The sequence below is a fragment of the Microtus pennsylvanicus genome, chromosome 7 (assembly GCF_037038515.1).
Source record: "Microtus pennsylvanicus isolate mMicPen1 chromosome 7, mMicPen1.hap1, whole genome shotgun sequence".
NCBI classification, from domain to species: Eukaryota; Metazoa; Chordata; class Mammalia; order Rodentia; family Cricetidae; genus Microtus; species Microtus pennsylvanicus.
In genome coordinates, this window is record NC_134585.1 from 35,820,967 (window position 1) to 35,835,699 (window position 14,733).

General features: G+C 42.7%; 1 protein-coding gene across 20 annotated transcripts in view; it reads right to left on the reverse strand.

Annotated features, from left to right (window-relative positions):
* The window catches only part of Dst (dystonin), a 397,254-nt gene that overhangs the window by 119,801 nt on the left and 262,720 nt on the right, over positions 1 to 14,733 (reverse strand). For all 20 annotated transcript variants that reach the window (XM_075980528.1, XM_075980523.1, XM_075980520.1 and 17 more), the window contains 5 exons: positions 14,109 to 14,192; positions 13,164 to 13,271; positions 11,968 to 12,066; positions 2,231 to 2,359; positions 79 to 167 (listed from right to left, as the gene is read on the reverse strand). In XM_075980528.1, the coding sequence (XP_075836643.1) occupies positions 79 to 167; positions 2,231 to 2,359; positions 11,968 to 12,066; positions 13,164 to 13,271; positions 14,109 to 14,192 (509 nt within the window). The remainder of the gene's footprint in view (positions 1 to 78; positions 168 to 2,230; positions 2,360 to 11,967; positions 12,067 to 13,163; positions 13,272 to 14,108; positions 14,193 to 14,733) is intronic.

Here is a 14,733-nt window from a genome sequence, read left to right on the forward strand (position 1 = left end):
GCACTGCCTTTTGTCCGCTGGATGGATTTTAGAAGGTGACCCTCCACTGAACGAAAGGGACAATGAGATCCAACATACTTGTCTCCGTGTTTAGCCAAAAAAAGCTGGGTGGCTTGAAGAGCTTCAGAGATTTGCTCCTTTTTGGTTGCGATTTCTTTACTGGAAAGCTGTAAGGTAAGAAGGCACATTCAAATACTCCCCCACAAAATGAGTATTAAATAATAATTTAAAAACACATTATTTTCATCAAGATAAAAGGTGACGGCTGTATTTTCTGGGTGACACCCATAGCCTATTGGCTGTGAGCAGTATAAGGCCTGCTAAGAGGTCAGCTCTCCGCAGCAGACACAAGAGAAAGTGCAGAGCCCTCCAGTCACAGTGCTACCACATGAATGCAACACCACACAGTTCCTGCATCTGCCCTGGCTCAACCATGTCTGTACCAAAAGCCAGAAACCCAGTGCTTGCTCACTAGCATCATTCTCAAAAGAACACCGTGGGGCAAGGATCTTCCTTCCAGAGGCTCCTTTCATTATGGTGAAAGCAGTACTCAGCAGGCCTCTAGATCAAGAGCTAACTGCTCAGGCTAACAGCCTCTATTCCAAGTCATCCATGGCAATCAGAGAAGGAAAACCCTTTGGTTGAGAGACAAGTAGTTTTTCCAAGACTTAACCCCTTTTCATTTGATCAAAGCATCCATTTTTGTAAATGATCAGGAATGAGAGGGAATACTGGGCCAACTAAAAGATGCCAGGTATACTACTTAGTCAATTTATATCTACTCTGTATGGCTGTAGGTAATCATGAAAGCAAATAGAATCTTCAAGAACTCACTCATTATGTATATCAAACTACTTTTTCTTTTAAAAGAGAAAGGGCAAGTGTTCTGGTAGAATTCCAGTTAAGGCCATGATCTTACCTAAAGTGTTTGTGTATACTACATCTAAATCTTATTCATGTTTTAGAGATTTTGTGACTATAATGTGAAGACACAAGGTGTTCATATAATTCATGCTTCTGAAGAAATACATTCTCTTAAGACATCTTTGCTAGGGCTTATGTGCCTATTTTAATGCTTTCCTATTTGTTAGTAAGGAAAAGCTTGGGAATAAGGTGCTGTAAATCAAATATTTGAGGCAAATTACATTGAAGGGTTTTGGTTTAAGACACACCAAAATGTAAATGCTTTTTGAATTCTCAATTCTTCCATTTGACTGATACACACCATGAAAGAGTATGAGCTAACTGGCTCCCTTTTCAATGAATATTTTAAGTATATACTCAGTATAAACCTTTTCAAGAGAAACCCCAAATCAGATCTCTTTGGCTTTATATCAAAAGCAGGAATAGACAAGAGTTGATACCTTTCCTGACCACCCCCGTGTCAATGTCAACTAAGTACAAGTACTGAGGCAGAACTAGAAGAGACATAAACACAGAGACTGAGTGATAGCTCTAGAAACTACCCATGTCAGGCAAGGGTGGGAGCTAGCCTCCTGCAGGAAAACTATTCCTTTCACAAAAGCTTCTCTTGGTGTCCATGTGTAGGCATGATGACACATGTCTGAAATCCTAGCATTTGAGAAACTGAGGCCAAAGATCAGGAGTTCAAGGCCAGCCTCTGCTGCATAGCAAGGATAAAAATAGTCTCAACCTTGTCTCTGCAAAACAAGACCAACCCAACAACAAAATACAAGCTAGAGGGAATTCCCACCACCAATAACAGCACTAATGCCAATGTCCTGAGCTTCAAGTGGTACACTATGGAGCAAAAGTGCCTCCGTGATGTAGTCTCCCAACTAACCCTAAGTGACTGTTTCCTTGGGAAACTGAAAAGATCCAGGAAAGAATGACTAAACACTCAACAACGTTCACATTCTATACAGTATTCTCCATGTCTTTCTTATGTGGGTGGCATGGAGGATTGATGACTTCACTGGCCAACAATCCTAGTCATTCCAATCAGGGAGTGGATCTAGGTACGATAAGGTCCTATAACCCATTGGCTTGCTGATAGCGGAGTCAATGCCAACGGTTCTGGCTATGGAATAGGACACCATTTTCCAGCACATTCTAACTATGACTCTTTGGGCAAACTGCCTAATGGCCCAACCTCTTAGATCTTCATTATAAAAGCCTGTAACCCTGGGGGAAATTGAGGTAAAGGTTTCTAGGCTGTGCTTTGCAGAAGTAAATTCTACCCAGTCAGTAGTAGGACCTCTGTGAATACCTGTTGCTTAGAGAAGAGAGGTTTCCCAGCTTTCTCCCCATCTCTCATTGTCTTGCTGATATTTGATACCCATTTCTGCAATTCTTTAGCTTTTTCAACATGTTGTTTCTTCTCTTCTTCCAAAGACTTCTGACAGGTACAAGTGGTTAAAAAAAAGAGAGATACATTCTAGTAAATGCCTGATGACTGAGTTTGTCAACGAATCTATCCTCGCTGAGAAAATAAGAATGCAAAAAATGTTTTCCCATCATGCACACAGGTTATGATATCTTTTATTCGTTCACTTAGCCATGTTCACCATGTCACACCGCAGATGTCTAGGTAGCTGGGAAAGCTTTGAGAATCGGTCTTTATTCACCGCTCTGACCACCCAGCTGCTTCATGAGTATGACAAATAAGCAGACTCAGCTTTATTCATGAGACCGAGAGATCTGGGAATTGCTGCCTTTACATTAGCATTACAATTGCGAACACCATGACAGAACGCTATCAGACAACAGGACGCAGAGAGAAAGAGAACAACACACAGATGATCCCTCCCCTCCAATACACAAAGGACTTGACAGATTTTAATTCCAACGTCTCAACTGAAATAAGAGATTACAGCAGACACTTTAATATGTAAAGAACATCGCAGCCTGTAGGAAGCAATCTCCAGCCTCACGGGTCTGGACACATCTGCGTGTTCTCTTCGCTCCTGTGATGCTCTGTGAGATGCTCTTTCAGTATGCATGTTGTACCCCGTCAGAAACATGCTGAATCTAGTCAGTGGAAGGACTCGAAAGGACTGAAGAAGTCTGGGAATTTGTTGATGGCCACCATGCTGACCCCATTTTCTAGGTAAAGCCCATTTATTTTAGCGAGATAATTTTTTTTTAAAATGTTAACTATTTTCAGGAGCAGCCAAGCTTCTGTTATTTTCAATTTAAGGATGGCCGTGTTTTCTGAGCAGGGAGCTATTTCTAGCTTACAAGAATCAGTGCTTCAAGCTAGTGACACAGTTCCTAGATTGCACATTAAGCAGACACCATCTGCTCTGAACAGATGGCAGGAGGTGGCCGGCATTGCCTCTGCATGTTTAGGGTTACTTAAATGCCCTACTGGGAAGAATAGTAGAGGCTGGAAATCCCTGTCATCAAGGGTTCAGAAACTTCCAACAGCTTAAGTCCTGTGTGGAAATCAAAATCAGCTTTCTCTAAGGCTTCCTTATAAGTCAACTTTCTTTTAGTCTGGGGACATATTATATTCCTGACATAGGACTTTTGATCTTTGAGCCGGGTGGCGATGAGGACATCAATGATACCGACCTGCAGCGCCTCCTCTACTGACAGCCTCGAGTGAGCCTGGGGCTCTATCAGGCCCCCTGTCAGGTACTGGAATTCCAGACATCGCATTCCCATCTCTTTACTTATGATGTTTGCGTTCACGGCTTCCACCACAGACATGGTTTTATTAGTGACAGGATGGCTAATGCCCGTGATGACCAGTTCACACTGGCGCAGCTGCTGGGCAAAGCCCTCGTCAACTAGGCCTCTATGCAACGCCTCAGCCACCCTGTACTTCTTGCCAGTCAGAGGATCAATTATCCCCCCTGTACTGACTTGGGCTTCGAGGCATCTGAGGGCAGTAATCCTATCAATCAAATTTCTACGGGAGGCTTTAAGTAAGGAGATCCTTTGCCCGCTAGCAGTCAGCCAGTAGCCTGCGATGGGACTACACAAATCCTTCTTAGGAACTATCTTGCTCAGCAAAAAGTCAGCCAGTTCTGTTAGTGTGGTAAGGCCTTCCTGATACTTCTGGACCAAGGCTTTGTCTAATGTTCCCTGCTCAACAGCCTCACTAATATTGAACTGCAGACCAGTTTTAATATCGGTCAGCATGTGAGAAGGATGCCCATAGGAGTCAAAAAATGTGGCTTCCTTCCACTGGTACTGCTGCCCTGAAAGTTCAAGATAAATATTTTTGTCAATCAGGTTTCTCTGGAAAGCCTCATATGCGGTCAGTTCCGCGCCTGTTTTCGTATCTACCACGGAGATCTTATGAGTTTTCTCTACGTTGAGACTGGATATGTCCCTTTCCCCAAATGGCAAGAGAAAGCACTGGCAATCGACATCAAACACACACATCTGCAGCAACTCTGCATAATACAGAGCCTCCTTGTTGTTGGGATTAGGAAAGACTCTTGTGTTGCTGGATGGCTCGTGCAGAAACTGTAAGATGGCATTGTTCAGCAAGCCCTGCTGCACAGCGGTTTCTGGAGGAACACGGATGCCCCTCACGGGGTCGATGACACCCCCGCTGGCAATCTGCGCTTCCAAGATATGTTTACCTTTCTTCCTGTCAAGCATTCTATTTTCCATTGCCTGGAACACTGACAGTGTCTTAGAAGAATGTGTATATCCCAAAACTGCCTTCTCTGCCTCCAGAAGCCTATTCCTGAACTCAGGATCAACAATGCCTCGAAGAACCGCATCTTCAACACAGTAAGTCTGACCGGAAATGGGATCGATTATAAAACCTGTTGCAGCCTGAGCTTCCAAAAAGGCCAGAGCCATCATTTTGTCTATTATGATTTTCTGGGCAGCAGATGCAAATGACATCTTTTCTTTGGTAGACTCTAAATAAAGCCCTGCAATGGAGGTGGCTTTGGTCAGAAACCTGCTAAGACTTTTCTGAACGTCTTCAACCGTCTTCAAGCCCAGTCGCAGCTGCTCGACTGTTTTCAGGTCCAGAAGTTTCGCTTCAACCAGCTGCCTGCCAGTCACACTGTGCCTGAGCCCTTGGAACTGGAACTCGTCCTCCCTAACAGAGCATGCTTGGTTAAGGTCAAAGCTCTGGGAAGTCTCTGGCCCCATGCTTTTCTTAAGGAACTCTCCCTTGAGTCCACCAGATGCCCTGGACCCTTCCAGCATCCAGCCGCCAGCATTGGAACCCAGCTTCTTCTCTTGTGTTAAGCTCGTGACTTCTGTGTGCATACCACACTGTTTGTTCTTAGCTATCTGCAATAGGAACGTTTAAGAAGTTAAAAGTTGCCTAAAGAACATGATGGCACCTTAGTAAATGTTCTTGACCCAAACACAATCCCCTGATTTATAAATACATGAAGAATGGCAAACCAAGGATAAGGGGAGGATAAGATTTTGAGAGACTCAGGTTTTAACAATTAAATACTTTAGTGTGTGGAAAAAGACTGAAATGAAACCTGGCCGCAGAATATGCTAGAAGTTAAAGGTAATATTTGGTTCATCTAGCTTTTCCCCTTCCTTGTGGGGCTGGGATCTGACCCAGGGCTTTGCACATGCTAGGGAAGTCTTCTACCACTGAACTGCATACACAGCCATTTCCTAGAACTTTTTTAAAAAATATAATCACATTAAATATATACTTCTATAGATATGTCAATTTATCCATGTTTATGTACAATCTCAAGCACTCATAAATCAGTAGTAATTCATAGTAAGAATGCAGCCCAACTGATGGAAAATTATAGTACTATATTCTTTTCAGAACTATATACAGCTTAGCATTCAAAACTGTTAAAAATGTAGTCCTGGAGAACAAAGAAATAGAAGAAGCCTGGCCTGATATATCTACTAAGGTCTCAGAACAATGTATACCTCTAAGGGTGTTAAAAGCTTCACCAATTCCATTTCGAGTTTGTCATCTTGATACCTAACAGGTGGTCTGGAAGTATGCAAGGCTTGGTCTCTCATCTTCTCTAATTCAGACAGTCTTGAAAGCGGGTTTTTCTCATCAAAAGTTATCTGCAATTCAGTGCTTGTCTGAGAAAAATACTCTGAGTAGCATGGTTGGCTGCCCTCCGTGCTCAGCAGAGGCCCTGGTTGCCGGAACTGAACCTCCTTTGGAACTGGATCAGTGACCCTATGCTGCCATTTTTCTTCTACCTGCTGTGCTTCCTGAGTCCACCTCGACAGTGGACATCTGGACTTTAGGCTGAGATGTGCAGAGTTCCCAGAGGACGTCTCTGTGGGGTGGTGGCACTCTCTCCCTGCCATATCGAAACCCGATGCGGAGGTCTGATCTCTGGTTGTGTTTTTTTCTTGAATTTCACACTGGAGCAAAACTAACTGATGCTCATGCTCCTTTATCTGCTGATCCATTTTTTGCTTGAGGTTTTCAACCTCACGTCTCTGGGCTATCAGCTCCTCCTCAAGCTGCCGACACTTCTGATAATGGTTTGCTTCCACGTGCTGGCCCTGCTGCATCTTCTCCCGGTAGCCCTGGAGCTGCCGCTCGAGTTCTCTGATGTTTGTCTCCCACAGCTTCGCGTTCTCTTGCGCTCGGCAGTTTTCTCTCTGAAGAGACACAAAGTCATGCTTAATGCCAGAAATATCATTTTCGGTGATGACCTTGGACTCCATTAATTTTTCCATCTTTTTCCGAAACTCGTCTGCCGAGCGTTTGAACTTATCCGACTCTTCTTGGAGCAGGACCATCTTCCTGTGGGTCATCTGCTCTTCGATGGTCTTCAGGTGCAGCTCATCCTGCACCCTCTTCAGCCTGTCATTTAGCTCCTGCACCTGAGCCCGCTGCAGCTGAGCCTTCTGCTCCTCCCGCCGCTTCTCCTCTTTGGAAGCGCTCAGCTCAGCGCTCAGATTCCTCACCTCCTTCTCCGTATTCTGGATGATGATGCTCTGCTGGTCACATTTTTGCTTAAATTCACTTACTAGATTTTGACTCTGGGCTAGATCATCTTCCAGGCTTTTAATTTTCCGGTGGAAATCCTGTTCTGTTTTTGTCTGTTTGTGCAAGTGCTCGTTGGTGTTACGTAACTGATCTTTAAAGCCGTCTGCCTGAATCTGCAGCACTTCGCATCTGTGCTGGATAGCTTGTTTCTCCCGTACTATGTTCTTGGACTCAGTCTGGATCCTCTGCATCATTAATTTGGTTTCATTATTCTGCCTCGTGAGCTCATCCACCCTTTGTTTGAGCATTTCTGCACACTCGTTGCTTTTCTCCAGCTCTTCGTTGAGCTTCCGGATTTTATCATTGTTTTCTTTCTCAGCTTTAATATTCTGAAGCAACTGTGCATGGCTCTTCTCAAACTCTTCCTGTAGATGATCCGACTTTCTCTGACAGAGCTGTCTTCTTTCATCTGAGAGCTCCTTCTCATTCTGTGAAGGCTGAACCTGGGAATTTAATTGCTGGATGTTCCTCTCAGCTAGTGCATGGGCCCTCGTGATTCTGTCCACTTCTCTCTGGAGTTTTCCTTTCTCGTGATGGAGAGATTCTAATTCTAACTCGTAGTTGTGCTTTATTTTCTTGAGATCATTGGCTTCCTGCCTGACCTCTTCAGCTTTGTCTGTGGTTTGGTTCAGCTGCCTGCCAAGTTCTCTGAGCTGCTGGGAGTAGCGTTCCTGGGCCTGATCCTTCCTTTCCAGCTCCCCTTTGAGACACTTGAGAGTGTTATTGGTCTCGTCCAGTTTGTCTTTCAGCAGCCGCGCCTTTTCCTCGGAGGAAGCCTTTTCAAGCTGGATAGCACTGAGTTCATACTTAAGCTCCCTCATCTCTTTCTCAGCCTTTCTGTTGGCGACAGTCAGCTCGTCTACCTGCTGCTTAAGCTCCTCCTCTTTCTGTCTGTCATGCTTCTGGGGACCTGCCACAGCCCTACATGATGAAGCCTGTGTACAAGCAGGCAGCCCATTTTCTCTACATGAATACTGAATTTCAGTTATTTTTCTTCTTGCTTCCAATTCAATCTTCTGCTTTTCCTTCAGCTGCTTCTCAGCCACCTGTTTCTGGAAGGCCAGGTCCTTCTCCATCTGCTTCACCAGCGTCAAGAGTTCTTCCTCGTGGTCTCGCTTTCGTCGGAGTTCTTCCACTAACGCCTGTTTCTGCTGTTCCAGGTCGCTGAGGCTCGAGTCCTTCCTCCTGAGATGATCTTCGAGGGTTCTTCTTGTGAGGGTGTTTTCCTCCAGCTGACTCCGGAAGTTGCGGAGGTTCTCCTCCACCGCAGCTCTCCTGGCCTCGGCCTCGGATGTTAGCTGCCTCACTCGCTCCAGCTCCCGCTCGGCAGCTTCCTTCTCTCTCACAATGGTCTCCAGCTCTCGGCGGTACTGGTTGGCCTGGCTCTCAGCCCTCAGCTTCTGCAGGGAGATGTCCTCCACGTTCCTCTGCTGCTTTCTCAGTTCGTTTTCTGCAGCCTCCTTAACTTTCGGGAGCTCTTCCTCTACCTGCGATTTCTGCTTCTTTAGCTCAGCTACCATTGTTTCCAGCTCACTGATCTTTCCTGTGAGCTTGCTATTTTCAACCATGGTTGCCTTTTGGCGCTGCAGCAGATCTGAATACGCCCCGTGTTCAGAATTCTCCTTAGACCTTTTCATCTACAAGAAACAGTTAAAGCGTCAAAGCTGTTCTACCGAAAAGGATTCCACAGCCTTTCAAGCATGCTCATGGACTCAGGAGACCAAGGGAACTCAAGTGCAGAAGAAGCAGTGGCCACCAGCACCAGTTTCTTCAGAGCAGAAACTTCACCAAGCCAGCAGGGAGGAGACAGATGACCTGCAGGACATGTTTCCCAGAGAACCCCATTTTGCCCCTCAGAAGTACTTTCATATAGAAAATTAGCTGGCTTGCAGTTTTGAAGCAAGAAAGGACTCTGCCCTGAACTTTAACAGATGTCAAACTTAACCTCTGCTCACATGATACCATCCTGCTCTCACAAGTTGATCACGGCAGCTTGAAACAAAACCACCATGCAGCGGGAAAAAGAAGACAATGTAGTACGCAGTAATGAACCCAGCGGAAATTAAACATGGTACTCACAGTTCCATGTTTATGACTAAAAAAAAGCAGAATTTCAAAACAGAGAGCCAGATTCAGAGATAATATTTTAACACAGGAAGGGGAATTACATAAACCGTGACATTTCCAAGGCACTGCTTACGATGGCAAACGTGACAATCACAACGACGAGAATTGCTAATGTAAAGGCAGCTCTAGTCCCTGGCTTTAGAAAAGATGATATTCAAGCACTCACAGATTTTGCTGTTGTCGCTGGCGTGCCTCATCTGAAATCCACTCTGTCAAGTACCTTTAGACATCCCACAAACACAAAGATACTTGTGAAATGCAAATGTTTTATATATATATATATATGGATTCTGATCCATTCCATCAACCAAAGAGTAAGGAAACAGGTTAGCAGCTGGGGGGACTGAGAAAGGAAGTTCTAGCTGAAGCGCTCCATGCGAGAACCGGCTTCCAGACACACTCTAGCTCTCTCAACTGGCATCGCTACGGTGCTGGCTTCGTGCCAACTCAAAGTAACTGCAATAAGAAACTAAGTAGGAATACAGAAATCATTTTGTAGTTCTTATTTGTTTTCACTGGGATATATGTGAATTTTGAGGATTTAATTTATAACGAATCTTTTTCTTCCTCCACTTTCCTGATTCTTTGATAATTTGGGGCTTAAAAGCTCAGCATCCTCCATCTACCTCCCCGTGGATAAGATAATCTCATCACAACTGCTGTGTTGTGGTGTGTTTCTTTCAACTATATATCAAATTCGATGCTTAGGACCACGGCAGCATTTTGTATGTTTAAAACATGAGGTTTTCTCAGGGCACAAGCACGCACACCTGTAATCTCAGCACTCAGGCTGAGACAGGAGGATATGGAGCTGCAGGACATTCTGGGCTTATCCAGACAACCACTGTCTCAAAAGCAAAAATGCACATTTTAATTTTTAATAATTCTTTCTAAGAACCAGTCTCGTATCAAATCTTACTTACATAGCTTAGCTTCTGTCATGGTATTTTGAGTCTTTTTCACTTGATGAAATTCTGCTTGCCTCAGCAAAAATTAAAATAAAAATAAAATCCATTGCCGAGTCTTCAATATCTTAGTTAGAGTCATTTTGGAGGTTTAATAGTAATTGTCTATGTTGTCTGGCTGACTGAGATTTTTTTCACACGTGCTCAATATGTCTTTAACTAATTTAGTTCAATTGCTGATTGTTCATCTTGTAGACATCAAACTTACTCACAAAAATCATACCCTCCCAAGGTCTCTCTCAGTTCTATGCAGTGAGATCAATTTATAGAGTTGGGTTTTTGCATCGGCTACAGAATTTCTCCATCATATCAAATACTGATCTAAACCAGTATTCTAGATTTCTCCAACACTATTCGTTCCTTCTGAAATTTACACCTATCTTTGCTAAAATGTGGACTATGGAAAACGCTGCTCTCAGGCAGTTTATACTGTGGATCTTCAAGACTGTTCTTTGGGGTCTAAAACTTGACTTACAGATCTTTTAAAGGACACTCCATTAATATGACCTTAAACAGAAGGGTATTAAATTTTATTTTAAATTATACTCTTTGTCTTCAAACCTATATTGTTTGCATTTCCAATTCACCATAAATCTTCAGTGTTTCAGCAATAATTAGTACTGAGGACTTTGAAAATCTTTGTTTCTGTCAACTTTTATCTTATTGCAGGACTTGGGCTAAATGGTCCACATCTGTACAATTAAATATATACTGTGAGAATAGGAAAGGACTTACATGAATTTATGTTTAACAACTGCATGCAAGATTTAAACACTATTTAAAATGGAATAACATCTCTCAAAATGTAGTGAAAATAAGTGCATTATATTTACTAAAGGAGCTGGTTCTCTGTGTTCACCAAGAAAGCTGGTAATAAAGCCTGAAGTGCGCCCATGAGTGGGTTAGTGCTGAGAACTGCTGACTCAGAACAGACTAAAATAGCTTAGAAAATGTTCGCAATTTCAGAAGCTAAGGAAGCAACCACCATCTCACAGGTGCTGGTGACTGTTCTCTCAACACATACGCAGTACTGTGTCAGGGAGCAACACCTGTAGAATTCAACAGTCCAATTACGATGGCCAGTCCCCAAATTTTACTATTTACACATTTTAGCATTCTTTTACCTATTTTTGTCTGTTCTGGATGAGGAAAGGAACGGTTATCAAAAGAATAGAGCACGGAATGATCCTTTCACGTCATAATCAATGGCTTTCATGTAATATACGTTCACAAGTCACTTCTTATTCCTCCCAATTCTCAACACAATTTTAAACTCAGGATCAAAGCTGCAGAAGTCCTTCAAATCAGAACCATACTTACTCTTTTGATCAAGTATAGTTCTGGGACAAAAACACAAAGGGTAAAACTCCACGAGTCTTAAAAAGTCCATTCTTTTGAATAAGAATCTACTACTAAATTTATCTTTTAAATTTAATTATTTATAATAATTTTAATTCTTTAGAGATGTCTATCAATCCAAGATGCATAACACACATGTGTGCACGCAGTTCATCTCTATGGCCTCTGTATGGGCAACAACTGAGCTTGAAAGAAAGAATTTCCCAGCCATGAGGAAGATGGACAAAATTCTGCCCACATGCCAAAATCTTCCTGCTGAAACAGAACCATCTATGAGACCAGCTATCATATTAGGGTTCTGAAGTAACTGATTTTGGGGTTTTGGGGATTGAACCAGAACTAAAGCACGCTAGACCACTTGAAGTAAAAATTTAAAAATGCTTTTCTCTTTTGGAGAATCTAAAAAAACAAAGAATTGTCCAAGCTTCCCCTCTTTCCCAATGTAAGCTTCTAATTAACTACTTTGCATATTAGCTATCAGCCATGTTATCATGAAGCTTATATTCGCCTTCCCAAAACATTACAGTTACTGCTCAAATCTAGTTCCTGCTTCCTTGGAAGTTCACTGGTAAAGGTTACCTCCTCCTCTTCCAGCCTTTTCAGTGAATCGCCAGCAAATTTAATATACTGTGTCATAAGAGTGACCAGGGCAGTGTATCGAGTCCGCAGGTCCATGAACTGCAAGAGAGAAATGACACAAATGTTATCTCTGTTACTAATGAGTTGAGCGAACTCTGAATGATGCCCTCACTACCAACTGGGCTTTGTGAATAAAGCACACACTTATCCAACAGAGAGTGGCATTTCAGGAGTAAGGTGCTTGCTACTCACTTCTAAGTTTAATAAGCACTTTTTTTCCTGCATTAATAAATAATCTTTGGCTGGGCAGTGGTGGCATACACCTTTAATCTCAGCACTTGGGGACAGAGGCAAGTCCATCTCTGAGTTTAAAGCCAGTTTGGTCTACAGATTGAGTTCTAGGACTGTCAGGGATATACAGAGAAACCCTTTCTCAACCCTTACTGCCCCCCAAAACAGTTGTTGTTTTGTTTTGGCTTTCTCTGTGTAGCCCTGGCTATCCTGGAACTTGCCCTGTAGACCAGGCTGGCCTTAAACTCAAAGAGATACACCTGCCTCTGCCTACTGAGTGCTGAGATTAAAGGCATGTACCACCATCACCCTGCAGGTGATGGTTTTAAGGAAACGTAATAAAATGTAGTGTTACAGCACTCTCTGTGGTCACACTGTGTGAAGATGTGCCACTGTGACTGGCTTAATAAAGAGCTGAATGGCCAGTAGCTAGGCAGGAGAGAATAGGCGGGACTTCTGGGCAGAGAGGAACTGGGGAAGAAAGTAGGCACTCGAGAGAAGCCAGCGAGACACTGAAGAAGTTGTGCATGCAGTACAGAGGAGAGGTAACTGTACATTCATAGCAACAGGTTAATTTAAGTTATAAGAGCTAGCTGGGAAAGAGCCGAAGCTAAAATTAAGTTTTATAATTAATAATAAGTCTCTGTGTCTTTATTTGAGAGTTGGCAGTCCAAGAAAGTCTAACAAGAAAGCACAACTACAACTTTCTATCAGGGATGGTTAGAAAGAAGTATTATAAGTAGATAGTGATGAATGTAAAAAATTATGATGTATAATTCCATTAAATCATTTAAAAATAATTAAAATGGCCAGTTTTACAAAAGGGATGCTTTACCATGATAAAAGTAAAACTGTTTTTATAATGTTTCTTTTCTGCCTGCCTCCAGCTCCTCTCAGCTTGTTACCTCTTGAATAATGAGGTCCGCTGAGCTCTGCATCCGCCGGCGTTTCACTGGAGACTTCTGCTGTGAATCGACCATGGCCCTGTAGGTCATTGTCTGCAGTTCATAGTCCTGCATCAGAGAGTCAGTATGATCAAGTTCACTACAGCGAAACCTGAAAGCTCGTCCACAGTGACTCACCCCAGAGAACTGGAATGCAGTTCACCAAATTAGGTTTAAATAAGGAAGTAAATTATGAAAACCAAATATTTAAAAAATCTATTTAACCTTAGAGATATCTGTAAGGTGTTGACATAAGTAGAGACATGTACAGTGGTCAGCAAAGATCCAAACTGTCTTTAAGAAGTCACAAAAATATTTACTGTAGAATCCTCTTGGTATAGGCAACCTCCACTTATTCCACATCAATAACAGAACTGTGGAGTCGGGAAGCTAAGAAACTGCCAATAATATCCTATAAAAATGACAGTATCTCTTTAAGATTTTGTTTATCATGTATACAATGTTCAGTATGTATGCCTGCAGGCCAGAAGAGGGCACCAGATCTCATCACAGATGGTTGTGAGCCACCACGTGGATGCTGGGAATTGAACTTTCTTAACCTCTGAGCCACCTCTCCAGCCCCTGAAAGTATCTCTTAAGTATAAGTTAAATGTTCTCTCCATTTTAAAGAGAAAAAAAAAAGGAAAGCAATAAGAAACAAGTTTCAGAGCTGTATGTCTAGGGTGTGTGTACATTTTCATGCATTCGTGGAGAGTGAAAATGAGCAGTCAGGGGCTGTCACCCAACTCGTTTCACAAAAATTATTATTAAGTAAGTATAAAAAGGTTTGAAAGGGGTTCAAATGTTCTTTAACATGGGATGAAATGCTTTGAACTGCTTTAAAAATATACTACAGCACAATACACGTAAACACTAAATTTGCCTCAAGTAAGTGACTTTTCTTACCTTCACTGCGGCTGAGTACTGCTCGGAATATTTCTGACACTCGTCCATTTTGCTCTGTTTCACCTCTATTTCAGACACCAGAATCTGTAAACACAGTTTAGAGAAACAGCGATGGGAATTCAATCCCATTCCACCTCATGCTCAGGAACTGAGAGATACTCACGCCACTCAACACCGCACGGCTCAATGCTTCACACCTTCCACGTGGCCTTGACTTATGGATAAACAACACACTTCCAGAATAAGACTCCTAAGTGATCTACCCCTTGTGAGGCTGTCTAAGTGGAAATGAGAATCGTGCAGAGCCGTCTTGGTGTTCTTCATGACACCCACTCCAGATGAAAACAAAAACCTTACAATGCTCACCCTCCCACCAGTTATAATAAGGGTTCTGTCTACTACCTCTGGCCATGCTTATTAATTCAGCAAGCATAAAACTATGTTGCCAGAAAAGTGTCAAGAAAAATTAGACCCAGATTATGAAATCAGGAAGATGAGGCACATGAAAACTATTCCAACACTCTGTTAATTATCTGTGCTTTCAAAAATGACTTTCAGGAAATAAAATAAATGCAGGTAGGTCTGGGGTGTAGAATTCTCATGTAGACTGTTCTTCCCCATAGTT